The sequence below is a fragment of the Colossoma macropomum genome, unplaced genomic scaffold, assembly GCF_904425465.1.
Source record: "Colossoma macropomum unplaced genomic scaffold, Colossoma_macropomum, whole genome shotgun sequence".
NCBI lineage: Eukaryota > Metazoa > Chordata > Actinopteri > Characiformes > Serrasalmidae > Colossoma > Colossoma macropomum.
Window position 1 is genome coordinate 22,726,751 of NW_023494800.1, and position 14,513 is coordinate 22,741,263.

The following is a 14,513-nucleotide window of genomic DNA, read 5'->3' on the forward strand; positions in this document are numbered from 1 at the left end:
TAACATATTGGAAAAAAAATAAAATATAAAATGCACCATAACTTTTGCACAGGCCACATTTCGTGTTTTGTTTTTTTCACAATATGTTAAATTCAGCAAATAAACAGTAATTGTGTATTCAAATGTGCAGAAGTGTGTTCTCTGCAGAGGATTATTAACTTATTTTGTCAAATTTTTGCATAGAAGTTCAGCTAAAGTGGAAAGACTGAATATTGCATATAACAGTAAAATGTTCATAACATTTAGTGCATATTTTCTTTTATTGCTGAAATGGTCAGGCTTCCACTCCTCACTCCTATAACTCAACAACAACCCAGTCAGTTGGAATTGTTTTCCTTAAAATAATAAGCCTCAGAACAGAATACATCTAAGAAATCTAGGGGTTAAACAGAAGAATAAAGCATCACTCACCATAATAACATATTGGTTGTATTAGTGGTGCTGAAATTTCACCAAAAGAATGCTTTTTAGAATGAATACACAGAGCAAAATTCAACACAATTCTGTAAGATCTAACAGAAAAAAACGCTGCTTAACTAAACCATGATATTACCTACACAATTAAACACAAAACCAGAAACGCGTCAAAAAAAAACTCATCTCTTTAAAAATGTGTTTATTTTACAGATAAAAATGCCTTCATAAAATTCACTTTTTAGAGTTAATAAAAATTGAAATGTAAGAACAAGGAGATGTACAATCTTCAAATACTCTGAAACAGTAGGGGAATGCATTTCTAGGACATCTTGCTGTGCTCTCAGAAATCAATATTGTGAATGTAATGCTTAATAAGTCTGCTACATCAGTAAGCAGCAATCCAAAACAATAAGAATTACATCTGCACTCTACTTTATAGAGTTTACTAGGGATGTCCCAATACAGTTCTTCTGCCTCTATCTGAGTCTTTTAATATTAAGCATTTGTTGATAGAGTTTGATCTGCTATTTGTATTTTTGTATATAATACAGCTGAACAGTGCACATTTCATATGCATTAGGGAGGATATGCTAGATCACCACTTTGCAATGCTGCAGTAAAAGGTCCTTCACATGTCAAGTTGCTCTAATATCTATGCTGTGTAATAGCCACACACTTCAAATTTCAAACTTCAAATGCCTCACTGTCATATGTGGATAAAGTCAGTTTATATCACTTCTACAAAAGTAGTGTAAACAGTGCGCAATGGCGTAAAATAGCTTTAACAAAGGAGTGGTATCGGATCTGGTTTAATATAGCCAATAGTGATCCACAATAACAGCCAATCGTGATCCATTTTAAAATGGCCAATACTGATCCACATTAATATGGCCAATACTGATTCATATTAATATAACCAATAGTGATCCATATTAATATAGCCAATACTGATCCATATTAATATAGCCAATACCGATCCATATTAATATAACCAATAGTGATCCATATTAATATAACCAATAGTGATCCATATTAATATAGCCAATACCGATCCATATTAATATAACCAATAGTGATCCATATTAATATAACCAATAGTGATCCATATTAATATAACCAATAGTGATCCATATTAATATAGCCAATACCGATCCATATTAATATAACCAATAGTGATCCATATTATATAACCAATAGTGATCCATATTAATATAGCCAATACCGATCCATATTAATATAGCCAATAGTGATCCATATTAATATAGCCAATACCGATCCATATTAATATAACCAATACTGATCCATATTAATATAACCAATAGTGATCCATATTAATATAGCCAATAGTGATCCATATTAATATAGCCAATACTGATTCATATTCATATAACCAATACCGATCCATATTAATATAGCCAATACCGATCCATATTAATATAACCAATAGTGATCCATATTAATATAGCCAATACCAATTCATATTCATATAACCAACACCGATCCATATTATTATATAGCCAATACCGATCCATATTAATATAACCAATAGTGATCCATATTAATATAACCAATAGTGATCCATATTAATATAGCCAATACTGATCCATATTAATATAGCCAATAGTGATCCATATTAATATAGCCAATACTGATTCATATTCATATAACCAATACCGATCCATATTAATATAGCCAATACCAATTCATATTCATATAACCAATACCGATCCATATTAATATAGCCAATACCGATCCATATTAATATAACCAATACCGATCCATATTAATATAACCAATAGTGATCCATATTAATATAGCCAATACCAATTCATATTCATATAACCAATACCGATCCATATTAATATAGCCAATACCGATCCATATTAGTATAACCAATAGTGATCCATATTAATATAACCAATAGTGATCCATATTAATATAGCCAATACTGATCCATATTAATATAGCCAATAGTGATCCATATTAATATAGCCAATACTGATTCATATTCATATAACCAATACCGATCCATATTAATATAACCAATAGTGATCCATATTAATATAGCCAATACTGATTCATATTCATATAACCAATACCGATCCATATTAATATAGCCAATAGTGATCCATATTAATATAGCCAATACCAATTCATATTCATATAACCAATACCGATCCATATTAATATAACCAATAGTGATCCATATTAATATAACCAATAGTCACTTAAAGACACACTTAAATCTTACCAAAGGCTTATAATTAGCTGAGAAACTCATTTAGTCATCAGGGAGAAACACCAAAATGTGCAAGTGCTTTCACCATCTGCTTTTGGAATGACTCATCTCTGCTATGAAGTTATGTATTTGCAGTCTTTCAATATTTCAACTTATAGAACATTTTCAACTAATAATCAGCACATAATTGATATAAAGTAGACCGAACCCATTCTTCAATTATCTTCCTGCCCTGCAAGCAGCAGAATATCAGTGTTTTTCTGATCATTTTATGAGTAAACTCTCAAAAAAACCTTCTTGAAATGTGCATTTTTAACTAAAAAGTGTTGTTATAAACATTACTAAAGTGAGATACAGTGAGATATACTGAGATAGATGGTATGATGCTACAGTGCAACAGCACTAAATCACTGTGAAATGTTTCTCTTCCTTCATTGAAAAATTATTCTAAAAAATTCTTTTTGAAAACAGGAAAAATAAATGTACTTCAGCCAGAGCTAACAGATATAAACAAATTAATCACAGAGTAAAACCGCTATAACACAAATGTCACATTAGGAAACTGTTATCAATTAGCATGAAGCTAATTTAGCCTTCATTAGATGCAGCATTGTTATGAGAAGTGATTTACAGTGGCTGGGTTCAAGGCCCTTTCAGATTAAGGCAGGGGAGTGGAGCAGCGCTTAAGCAGGGATACAGACCACTACGTGACCAAAATCCTGTTTTCCTCAAACTCTGGTGTAAACTGTGACTTCCCTTAGTCAGCAAAGTATCTCTGAAAAGAAGAGACCAGTATTTCAGTCATCACATATCTATAAGCCTTAATACTTTTGTTTACATCTACATTACATTTAAGAAGATCATAAAGTCTTTACAAAGCAGTCATAACATCCAATGAAGTTGCAATGGTGCATAAAATCATGAAATCATTGCAACGGCATTACAATATGTTTATCATTTTGTCAATTTGTCTGTATTGATTTTGGAATGTTGGAATTAATTAAAATTTATTTGGGATTGTTAGAACTGATCATATATGATTTTGCAATGTAAGAACTGATTATAGTTCATTTGTGGAATGTCAGAATTGATCAGAATTGATTTTGTAACGTTAGAACTGATAATAGGTTCTTTTGGAATGTTAGAACTAATTATAATTGATTTTGGGATGCTAGAATTGATTATAACTGGTTATAATAATATGAAAAATGCAGGTATTTTTGCCAACATAAAAAATAGTTAATTGTTTTTATTGTCTTGTTCCATTACTGTATAAATGGCAAAAAAGTATTTTTTTGTAACTGAATCATCAAATTGTGTAGATTTTATGATGCATTTTCTACAGAACCACTTGTTCTGAGGTCAGTGATTTTCTCCTAGTAGGTAAATTTTTTTACCTGTATTATAACTGCAGCGACGACAGCCAGCATAGCCAGTAGAGCCAAACGGCCCAGCTTGCTCAGCTGCGCCTCTTTGAGCACAAAGAAGCGAGCCCAGCTTAACTTCTTGGCCGTGTGTGGGGCGTAGCGCATCTGGTTTGCCCCCTCCATTTTCAGTTGCTTGATTAGGCAGCCCTTCATGTGACTCAGATGGTCAAAGCTGAACTTTCCATGGTAGCTGCCCATCCCACTGTTGCCTGCAGGGGGAGCCACAAACATATGTTTTAATGCTAAGCACCAGCAGGAACGACATGACGGAAAAATAATGTTGACATAAAAACACAGCTCATGTTATTAACTTAAATTCTCTGACAACAGGCCGAATCACGCTTACTTTTTATGTGTAGTAAATGTTTATAAAGTATGGCCATGAAGTATGTTTAGTAGTTAGAGTTACATAAAGTGGATAATTTGCACTGAGGAGTGGTTTAACTGTCAGTGATTGAAGGTTATGGGGCTTTTACTCACCAACACCACCAAAAGGCAGAGAGCTGACTGAGTAGTGAACCAAGCAGTCATTGGCCAATACTCCACCACTGGAAGTCTCTGAGATCATACGCTGGATCAGCTAAACCAAGAAAGGAACAAAGAAATGACTACCTCAGACAGATCCACCTATCTTAAACAGTAATATAAAGCCACAATTAGGAATTGTAAAGTCATTTTGTTAAGGCATTTAAGTGGAGCGTTTAAGCTTTGAAACCTTAAGTCACAGTTATCAACGGCATTAATAAAAGTTCTAAAAGTGTAATCTACATGAACATCTCAAACTACCAGGCTTTCATTCCTCACTTATAAAACTCAAGAAATTTTTTTTCATGTAATTACTGAACTATAAGCCCTAGGATGTAATACGCCTGGGAATTTAAGTGATAAATTATTTCTCAGAATTCTGTTGAAAATGCAAATTCTAAGCTTTCAAATTATACCACACTTCTGACTTGTAATTACATGATCACATTTGAATAGCATGGCAAAATGACACTAACAATGCTTGACTTCTAAGAGTTCACTGTATTTGTAGTACATTCTATGAAATTTAAAAGGGAATCATGGCCCTAAATCCAGGGATCTTCTACTAGGATATTCAATGGAAATATTATTATTTCCAAAATCTTTGCCCATGTGTTAGTCTTGAGTGTTTTATTTGATGGTGAAGGAAGATTTCACCTTGTTGTCTGAGGTGAAGATGTAGAGGGCTAGGGGTTTCTCTCTTTCATTGATGAATTTGATGGCTTCGTCCACACTGCTGACACTGAGGATGGGCAGCAGAGGCCCAAAGATCTCCTCTTGCATCACTTTCGCTTCTGGCTGCACATCCCTGAGGACTGTGGGGGCTGTGTGGCCAAAAACACAGCACAATCAGCAGAGTTCAGTTAGCGCTGACAGTGTACATTTGACACAAGTATAATTAATATAGTACACTTCAAACTAAAACTGAGTATTTCTACCATTACAACACATTTATTTACATTTGCCGTGCTTTCTAGTAAGACTAATTAATATCATTAAACCTTAGAAGTCCCAGTTATCTCTGGCAGTAACAGACACTGTCATTAAAGTGTCACTGTCATAAAAAAATTGTATCTCCATTTTTGTTGTTTTTCTTTTTTTTTGTATAATTTGAAAATACTTACTTACACCTTTACATTTTGTTACAATTTCATCATGAATAGATCAATAAAAGTTACTCGGAAAAAAATCTTGTTACATTAATTTCCTTTAAACGTTAATAATTTTTTTCCTTCTCCTGTAAAGTTACACAGGAAAAGAGAAAAGAGAAATTCTGTGAAGAATCTAATTATTATAAATAAATTATAATAAATAAATTATATACATTATATAAATCATAAATAGAAATACATAATTTCTATTTATAATTACATTTTTTGTCACTGCTTGACATCAAAACAAAACAGAAGAAGTTGCCAACTTGAACATGAATGCAGAATAAATGTAAATGTAATTATTGCATAACTACGTCATTACATATGTAATTACATTATAATGGTACAGCAAAACAACAGTAAGAACTTTTGGCTTTGGGTTAAACATATTGATACAAAAGCCTAAGTCTACAAATGTGCTAGCATTAGAGCTAAATGCACTTACCAATGTAGCACTGGGACTCATCATTTTCTCCTCCTACAGCCACAGTGCTGTCTTCCACCAGTGCCATCACTCTTTTGAAGTGGCGCTGGTTGATGATGCGTCCATAGTCTGGGCAGCTTATGGGGTCATCAGTGTAGAATTCCTGGAAGAAAATTAACCCACCAAAATGAGGAAGATGTTCACTTACATCATTTCAATACTTCAATCAGCTGACAAGTCAAGAGACACAATGCACTGCTGTGGAGTTGAAGGCAACATTACCTTCACACATTTCCTGATCTCTTCAATAACTCTGTCTTGGATGCTGGGGTCGCAGAGGATGTAGTCTGGGGCGATGCAAGTCTGACCACAGTTTGAGTACTTTCCCCAAGCAATACGGCTGCAGTGTAAGAGAAATGTCCACTTTATCTAAAACTCATTTTTGAAGTATTTCTATTTAAATTACAAATTATACAACTTACAAAGGATGTTGTATTTATATAAAACTGCAAAATTCATAATTAACAAAAAAGTCATAATTCTGCTGTAAATGTATTACAATAACCACTTGTCAATGTCAAATGACTAAAAGTAAAGTCATATGCAAAAGTCTGGGCACCCCTGGTCAAATTATGTCATGGGGATGGGCAATAAACAGAAATTTTCCACTACATTTGCAGAAAAATACCATATTTAGGTTTATTCCCTGCAGGGGACAAGTACATATTTTTACTTACAAAATCCTCAAAACATCCAATTTGACCCAGGCGTTCATATTTTTGCATATGACTGTAATCATGTTGTTGTGGTGCTACAGCTGGGAGGCAGGAGGAGTGCTGGAGTGGTGCTGATCGTTTGCAAACTTTGTTGCTGAAACAATACAACTGCATTTAATGGGATAATTAGTAGGATGTTCATTCTCCACAATGTCTCATTACACCTTCACGATGCACACTGCCACAGTGTCATGATGCACTGTTACACCCCTAGTCATTTACAAATAACTGAAGCTTGGAAAGTCTTAGATCTGATCATTTGATCCTTCTGGTCTGAAGGGACTTACCGGCAGGCAATGGTAAGATCACAGTTTTTATCGATGTAACAAGGGCTCTTTCCACCCAGCTCCAGAGTAACAGGGGTTAAGTATTTAGAGGCTGCCTCCATGATCAACTTGCCCACCGCACAGTTGCCAGTGTAGAAGATGTGATCAAAACGTTGCTTCAGGAGCTCCTGAGTCTCTGAAACTCCACCAGTCACAACAGGGTACATCTCCTGAAATAAATACCATCAGAATCAAACATACGCCCAGTACTTTACACTGACACTGGCAACTTACCCCAGTTGAAGATAACTATTAGTGGTAGCTCCAGCAACTTTTGTTTTGGCCATATTTTTAAGCTTTTTGCTTCTTGGAGTTCCTTAGGCCAGTCTGGATAACCATGACAAACGGCAATCAAATGCCAAAAGGAGTTTCTCTGCTGGATTGACTCTTAATCTTTTGAGCTACAAATAAAAGGTTCCAACACCAAAATTGGGTTTGTTTTTGTGACAAGATAAAGAATTCCAAATGGTTCAACCTGTAGTTTTTCACAAAATAGAGTAACACTTCTCCAGTGATAAATAACTAACCTTGTCGATGTACAATGGCAGGAGCTCCTCCATCACTTTTGAAGTGTGAACAGACACCTCAGAAGGTTTAATAACAGCAGCATTGCCTGTGAAAAAAATTAAAACAAAAAATTAAAAACAATAAATGTAAACATGTAACAAAACTGAGTGTGAAATATTTAAACCAATCCAATGCTTCATGAAAGCGGAGCTCAAAATTGGGATGACAGTGTTTATGACGGATGTCATTTGCCACCGGATGTAACATAACTGACAAATTCCAGCCAAAAACTCCAATTAAAGGGGAATTCGACAAATTTTTCAAACTTTCTGCATAATTAAGTGGTTAAGCTCTGTAAACGAAGTCTTTCAGAGTAGTTTGCTGTGAGACGCACAATTCTACAGAAAACATTAGATGTAGGAAAAAGATGTCTAAAGAATTTAATGCCTCCAAAAGCTCTCACCAAAAGTTAATACATGAAATGGTTATAAAAAGGCTCCCACATGTATTATACTTCCACATGTACAGTAGATGTGTGTTTTGTGTGAAATTAACATATTTGGACATGTGGTTAAATTAACACCATTTTCAATGGAAAACTGTTAGCTAGCCATTCGCTAACTAGCTTATTTTGCTTGCATTATTAGATTGTACCGCGGATATTAAAAGTACAGACTAGTGGAATTTGGAGGTGCATTTTCTCATTACCAGATCACTTCTGGCCCCACAAGACTTCCAATACGTGTTAGCTACATAAGCCTCATAGCTCCAAAACTGAAGAAACAAATATCAGATGTCAAACATGTCTTATTTGATTAACCACATTCAGGGTAAGAGGGAAAGCAGTGCACATTTGATTTTTAGGTGAACTCTTGCTTTAAAGCTGTCTAAGGTTTGTACTAAAACCTTAGTGCCATAGAGTACTGAGTTGCCTTTGAACTACTTGATAGGATAATTACAGAGGTAAGGAATGCTCACTGATATGAACACCATCAATGGTGCGCTTGACCTCTCACTTAGAAAAGGCACTTTTTTTAGGCACTGATTGTGTCACAGTACAAGAGTTCACAAGTGACAAGGCAAAATGCTTATGCATTAGAATCTCAAACCACAAAAGGCAAAGCATGTCCAGCTTACAGATGCTAATGTAAGGCACTAAAACCCCTGGGGTGCCACTTAACTCATGAAGTGCTGATTCTTTTAGGGCCATTTAACAACCATGAATAATGTAGAAGATGTAGGCTGGTCAGTAAAAGCTCATCTTAGATTAATCTCAGATATACAGAAAGATAAGCTGAAAAGGCTTGAAGACTATATCACTGTGCACCTTAGCACACATACAGAGATTACTAAGCAAAGTTTGTGATAACAGTTATGGGGAGGGAATCTGAAGTGTACTATGATCTATTTGCACAGCTTTCATGCAGGTCTGGGACAAAGTGCAACACCACACAGAATCAAGAAAACTTCTAAATCAATTTACTTTGGTTTCTCAGTGTATTATGACTTGGAATATCATGTTTACCTCTCTCTAGTCTCTTTTAAGCTTGGGCTGATAATAATTGTCATCAGTAATTATGGGGTTATGGCAAACCCTACTTCTCATTTCACTATGCCTACCAGTAAAGACTATTTGCATACGAACAACATGTATTTGCTAAGCTACTTACTACTCTGTGTAAGGGACTACACAATAGACTGTTCCTTTTCCTTTAGTCCCTCTAAAAACAACCTCACAGAAAGCTGTTAAATGAAACTCTGTTGGTTAGTGCCTGAGATTTTTTGACAGTTTAGAGATAAACATTTAGCCTTAATCTATTTTCTAAATACATCAGTTCAGATTTATCATTATTTTACAATTATCAACATTACATATAAGACTCATGCAGGTTTACTGGTCATTTTGGATAGTAAATAAAATGGCTATATTCATGTTGTAGAAATTGAGACCTCTGGTTCCCATTAGAACCACTGTAAAGAATTGTGAGTCGCTAAGTTTCTCTACAATTAATAATTTTACATTCTGAATAGCCTTGTTTGCATCCTAGCGACTAATCTATGCATAAATTTTGAAAAATTGGTGGAATTCCCCTTTAATCAATATTGCATCATTAGTCTTCACAACACCATACATGCAAATGAGCTCTCTGACCCATCACTGAATGTTTTATTGTGCGCTGTAAGCATCCTGATGAATCGTCAGACGTTCTTCGTATGTTTGCATGAATGAAGATGTTTGCATAATCCAACAAACATAAATAATTCTGGTCAAAGTAATGCAGACTAGTCTTTAAACAGGTTCATGAATGTGTTTTCAAAGTTTTCGAAGTTTCCATATGTAATGTTGATATTGGTAAAACAGTGGTAAACCTATTTGCCTTACAATGCCCTGCATGTACCCTTCCACCATTAATGCATTTAAAATAAATCTATTTAGTCTTAAGTCTTATCAAAACTATGGTAAAACAACGTCAAGACAATTATTAACAACTATTTTATGTAATAACGTTATGTGGTATAGCTTTTAGAGGCATTAACTGCTTTGGATATATGGTTCCTATCACCACCACTGTGAACAATTCTGACTTTTTCTAGAAGAGAGCATTTCACGTCAAACCATTCTAAATGACATTGTTTACATCTTAATGATTTATTTAAGCAGAAGGACTGAAAAATCAGTGGAATTCCACTTTAATTATCTCTAATCACACCATTTCTATTACTAGATTGATAGTTAGCTCCACATTGCAAAGAACAGATGTAAACTTACAGCAGAAATGCTGCAGTAGTCTTTTGTATTACTTAATTACAACTGATTGCTGCAAAAAATGGTGCATACAGGAGACATGGGTCAAGCTTCTTGTCAAAGAAGTTAAAATGTTGGATTTGAGAGTAATTATCTGTTTTTTTCAAAGGATATTAGGAAAGTGAGAGTTAGTTAACACAGTAAATATTGCGATAAACATATGTTTCACACAAATGCTGGCACGGTGAAATAGTTCGTGCATGCAAAGGGTGGACACTAATAAATGGCATTCTAATAGAGACAGCAGACAAAGCAGGAATGAAAACACTCACAGTCCTGCTTGGGAGTACCAATTACACATCCCAGAATCCAATCATTGTTAAAGATACACAGTGTATTTGGTATTTTAGAGAGCTCTGTACTTTTCAGGCCTGTTTTTCTCATGCCTGGCTGTCCCTAGCATCTTGTCAGGTTCATACACTATGCAAAACTAGCACTGTCATAAGAAAATAGTGCACCTGCCGCAATGGCTCCAACCAGGGGCTGGATGGTGACAGCCCAGGGGTAGTTCCAGGCTCCGATAATGAGGACCACTCCCAGAGGCTGTGGCTGAATGTACAACTGATCCGAAAGGGTCAACAGGTTTTTAGCTGCTGGCCGAGGGGCAGCCCACTTCGCCAGATTCCTTATGACCAGTTGGATCTCTCCCTCCAGACCCACAGTTTCATATAGGCAGGTGCCAACCTCACTCTGTCAACAGAGACACCCATAGTGAACATCAACACAAAGCCATATGAGAATCTTATACAATGAACTAATACTGTGCACAATTAAAAAAAAATAATTCTCTGCACTTTTTCTTAGTTATACTCTTGTAAACAACATTCAGGAGCTTCCCACCCTACTGAGGTCCTTTTTGAGAGCGTCTGCGATTTCCTTCTGCCTCTCCTCGATGAGGCGCTGCAGATTCTTCAGCTGATTGATGCGGTACTCCAGCGATTTGGTGCGGCCAGTTGCAAATGCCTTCCTGGCGCGTTCCACGGCCTTCTGCTCTCGAGACATCCTGTGAAAGAGGTTGTTTACTTCACTGCACTTCTACATCTGTCACGTCTGAGCTGATTACATTCTTTTGATACACGGAGAAGATAAATCAATACTTCACAGTTTATTACACTGGTTCCAAAACATATTTGGACATTTGTGCCATTCTAAAAACATGAAACAAAATGTCAAACCAAGTTGCGTTTGTTTCGATCAGACCATCCCAAGACTGGGAATTTTCAAATTGGCACAGTATGCTTTCAAAAGACGGCTGGTTTGTTTCAGACTGCTATCATTTGAGCAGTTTCTTTGCAGACATCTGCAGGTGTGCATCTGAAAAGCCTTTATACGCTTCTGAGTTCATGATCCCATCAATGAACAAAAGCTCACCAACAATGGTATAAGAAAAACACACGGTTCCTCCTCTGTGCTGTACAGAAACCTTAGTGCATGAATTCTAGATGGAATTCTTCCCCATGCAAAGCGCTTCCCATCAGTGTTTCTCTTGGAAATATAATTTATATAGTCATCTAAAGAACTTCATTTAAGTTCACCAATGGTTAAATGGTTATACTGTGTCCAAATATTATTTGTGCCTCACTCTAGTCAGAAGGTTGAGAAAGGTGACACTTGGCCAATGAGAGTCTGGGAAATGCTTATGTAGCCAGTCAGTAAGCATAAGAATAAAAACAGCATGGATCTGCTAAGCCTGGCTGAGCCAAAGGGTGATGGGGAAACTGCTGTTTAAGGCTAGAAATGGTGAAACAAATGTCAGATCAGAGTCATATTATGGGCAAAAGCCAAACGTGTCGCAACTGAGCACGATAGTCAGCCAAGAAGTGAGAGCTGCAGAGCTTCACAGGCGGAGTTTAGGGAGCAGCACTGAACTGTCAGCCTGTCTAAATCCTCCAGCTTTCTTCAATTAGCCACTAAATGTGGCTAAAGGCGCTGTTCAGAAGTCTGTCATGTGACTTTAGTCTGGGTTAGCAGCTCTTAGTAGCTGTGCAAGGAATAGCGGACATAACTACAGCTCGCGGCAGAGAAGCGGAAGACAGCAACGTTAGTTCTGTGTCTGTTTATCTCCTCCACAATAAAAGTAGAGAGAATAATCCGGAATATTGTTCGCTTTTAGTCTGGAAATTTCGGCAGACTGGGGCTGTGAGAGGGAGGACTTAACGTTACCCAAACGTTTCCCATCTTCAGCTGCAGATAACAACATTATGTGACAGCCTACATCGCGTCCTCTGTGAAACAAACAGTAACTGTTGGAGCTGAAACTTTACCTCAGTTCTGTTCCTTCTGGTGCTCTCGGGAGAGATCCTGGTCCTGGTCCTGATCCTGACCCTTCACTCAGGGTGAATGCTGTTAGCAACCAAACACAGGCAGCATTACAGTCCCGTTAACAGTGTGGAGAGGGGGAGGGCAGATGTGAATGAAGGGGTGGACCGAGGCCGTACATACGACACCAGCTTAGAGCATTTAGGTACACCCAGGCTACACGTGCACTGGGATACATGTATTTCTTAGGCTATTATGCAGCGTATTAAATGGACATGAACCAAACGCGAAAAAGCTAACGTCTGTCAAAACGTCTGTTTTGTGTTCATATATGAAACGAAGTTGTCTCCAGTAACGTGAAATGAGTTGAAAAGAGAAGAGAGAGAACCTTTTCAGGAACGTATAAGGATGCTTGTGATTTATTGTTTACGTCTACTGCACGGTTTAAAATTACTTGTGAAGGCAGACACGAAGCTCAGTCCTCCGCCAGTTGTTGGACCTCAGTGATCTACGCTCTCCCGACGTGGCCACGGAAGGACATTTTGTTGGAGCGTTTTGATTGGTTCTTCCACACGTCACTAATTTGTGATCGACTGGGCAGGACAAAGCAGCCACTACAGACTGATTATGGTCACCACTGCAAGAATGGTTTGGCATAAGGAGTAAATAAAAAGCATCACTGTGAGAGTCACAGTATCTAAAGACTTATTATGCAGTAATTACTGCTATCGTCTGATCACTACTGTGTAACTAATATGTTATATATTGGTTCTGTCCAAAGAAAAATATGTATCTCCATTTCTTTTTTTTTTTCTTTTTTACTTTTCTATACCATTTGAACATGGCAGCCGTCCCGTTACATTGTGTGAAAATTTCATTTTGATGACCAATAGAAATGCTCCAAAATCACTTGGAATAAAATCTCTTTACACTTACATTAAATGTTAAGAACACTTGTGCCTTATCCTTTGGAGATTTGTTATTTTATTAATTTATTTGATCTTATTATTTTTTTGGACAGTGATATCTTAAATATGCTACATCTGTTATGTAGTTATGGGAATGAAGAGTAGAAGTGTGGACCCACATAAAGGCACAGGTTTTAGGGTTAAAAGTAAAAAATACTGTGAATAGTGTTGCAGTTCTATTAAATATTGAATATTTAAATATTAGACGTAAAGTAAAACCAGTTGCTGGTAATTTACTGTTTTTACTTTATTAATAAAAGCACTAGTCTAATTGTAATAATTGGATGGAACATCAGCTGAATATTTAGTAGTGTGAGGATATGGGTATGCAAAACATTTAATAGGTATACCAGTATGCGAAATACTCCTTGGTATTTGGGGGTCCCATGCTGGCTGGCTACTCCAGCTTTGGCTAACATCCTACATTACTTGCTATAGTGGCATTGGTGCTATAGCTTCAATGGCACAAAATTGTTTGGCTCAACAATTCTTCTTTTGTACAGGCTCTTTTCTGGTTTGGTAATGGGCTCTTCCACACATTAATTGAGATCTTACACATCTCCTCTAGTGTCCTTGGTTAGAGAAACGAGTAACAATTCACTCTTTCCACCAGTCTCTTACAGAATTGGGCAAGTTTTTAGATTCATAAATAAGCTGCAGGAAACTGTAAAGAATTTTGTTTCTG

General features: G+C 36.3%; 1 protein-coding gene across 2 annotated transcripts; it reads right to left on the reverse strand.

The window, feature by feature from the left end:
* Positions 1–413: 413 nt before the first annotated feature.
* Positions 414–12,996, reverse strand: aldh3a2b (aldehyde dehydrogenase 3 family, member A2b). Of its 2 annotated transcripts, XR_005008194.1 has the most exons (12): positions 12,866–12,996; positions 11,442–11,604; positions 11,060–11,291; positions 7,816–7,901; positions 7,250–7,458; positions 6,469–6,586; positions 6,208–6,349; positions 5,266–5,432; positions 4,564–4,663; positions 4,054–4,292; positions 2,695–3,431; positions 414–2,663 (listed from the first exon to the last, which is right to left on the reverse strand). XR_005008194.1 is itself a non-coding variant. In XM_036587504.1 (11 exons), exons 2-11 carry the CDS (start codon positions 11,601–11,603, stop codon positions 3,414–3,416), a joined length of 1,473 nt encoding a protein of 490 aa, XP_036443397.1. In that variant the 5' UTR covers position 11,604; positions 12,866–12,996; the 3' UTR covers positions 414–3,413. The 2 variants fall into 2 exon arrangements, 1 of the variants encoding a protein (XP_036443397.1); XM_036587504.1 differs by having other exon boundaries at positions 414–3,431.
* Between the last annotated feature and the right edge of the window lie 1,517 nt (positions 12,997–14,513).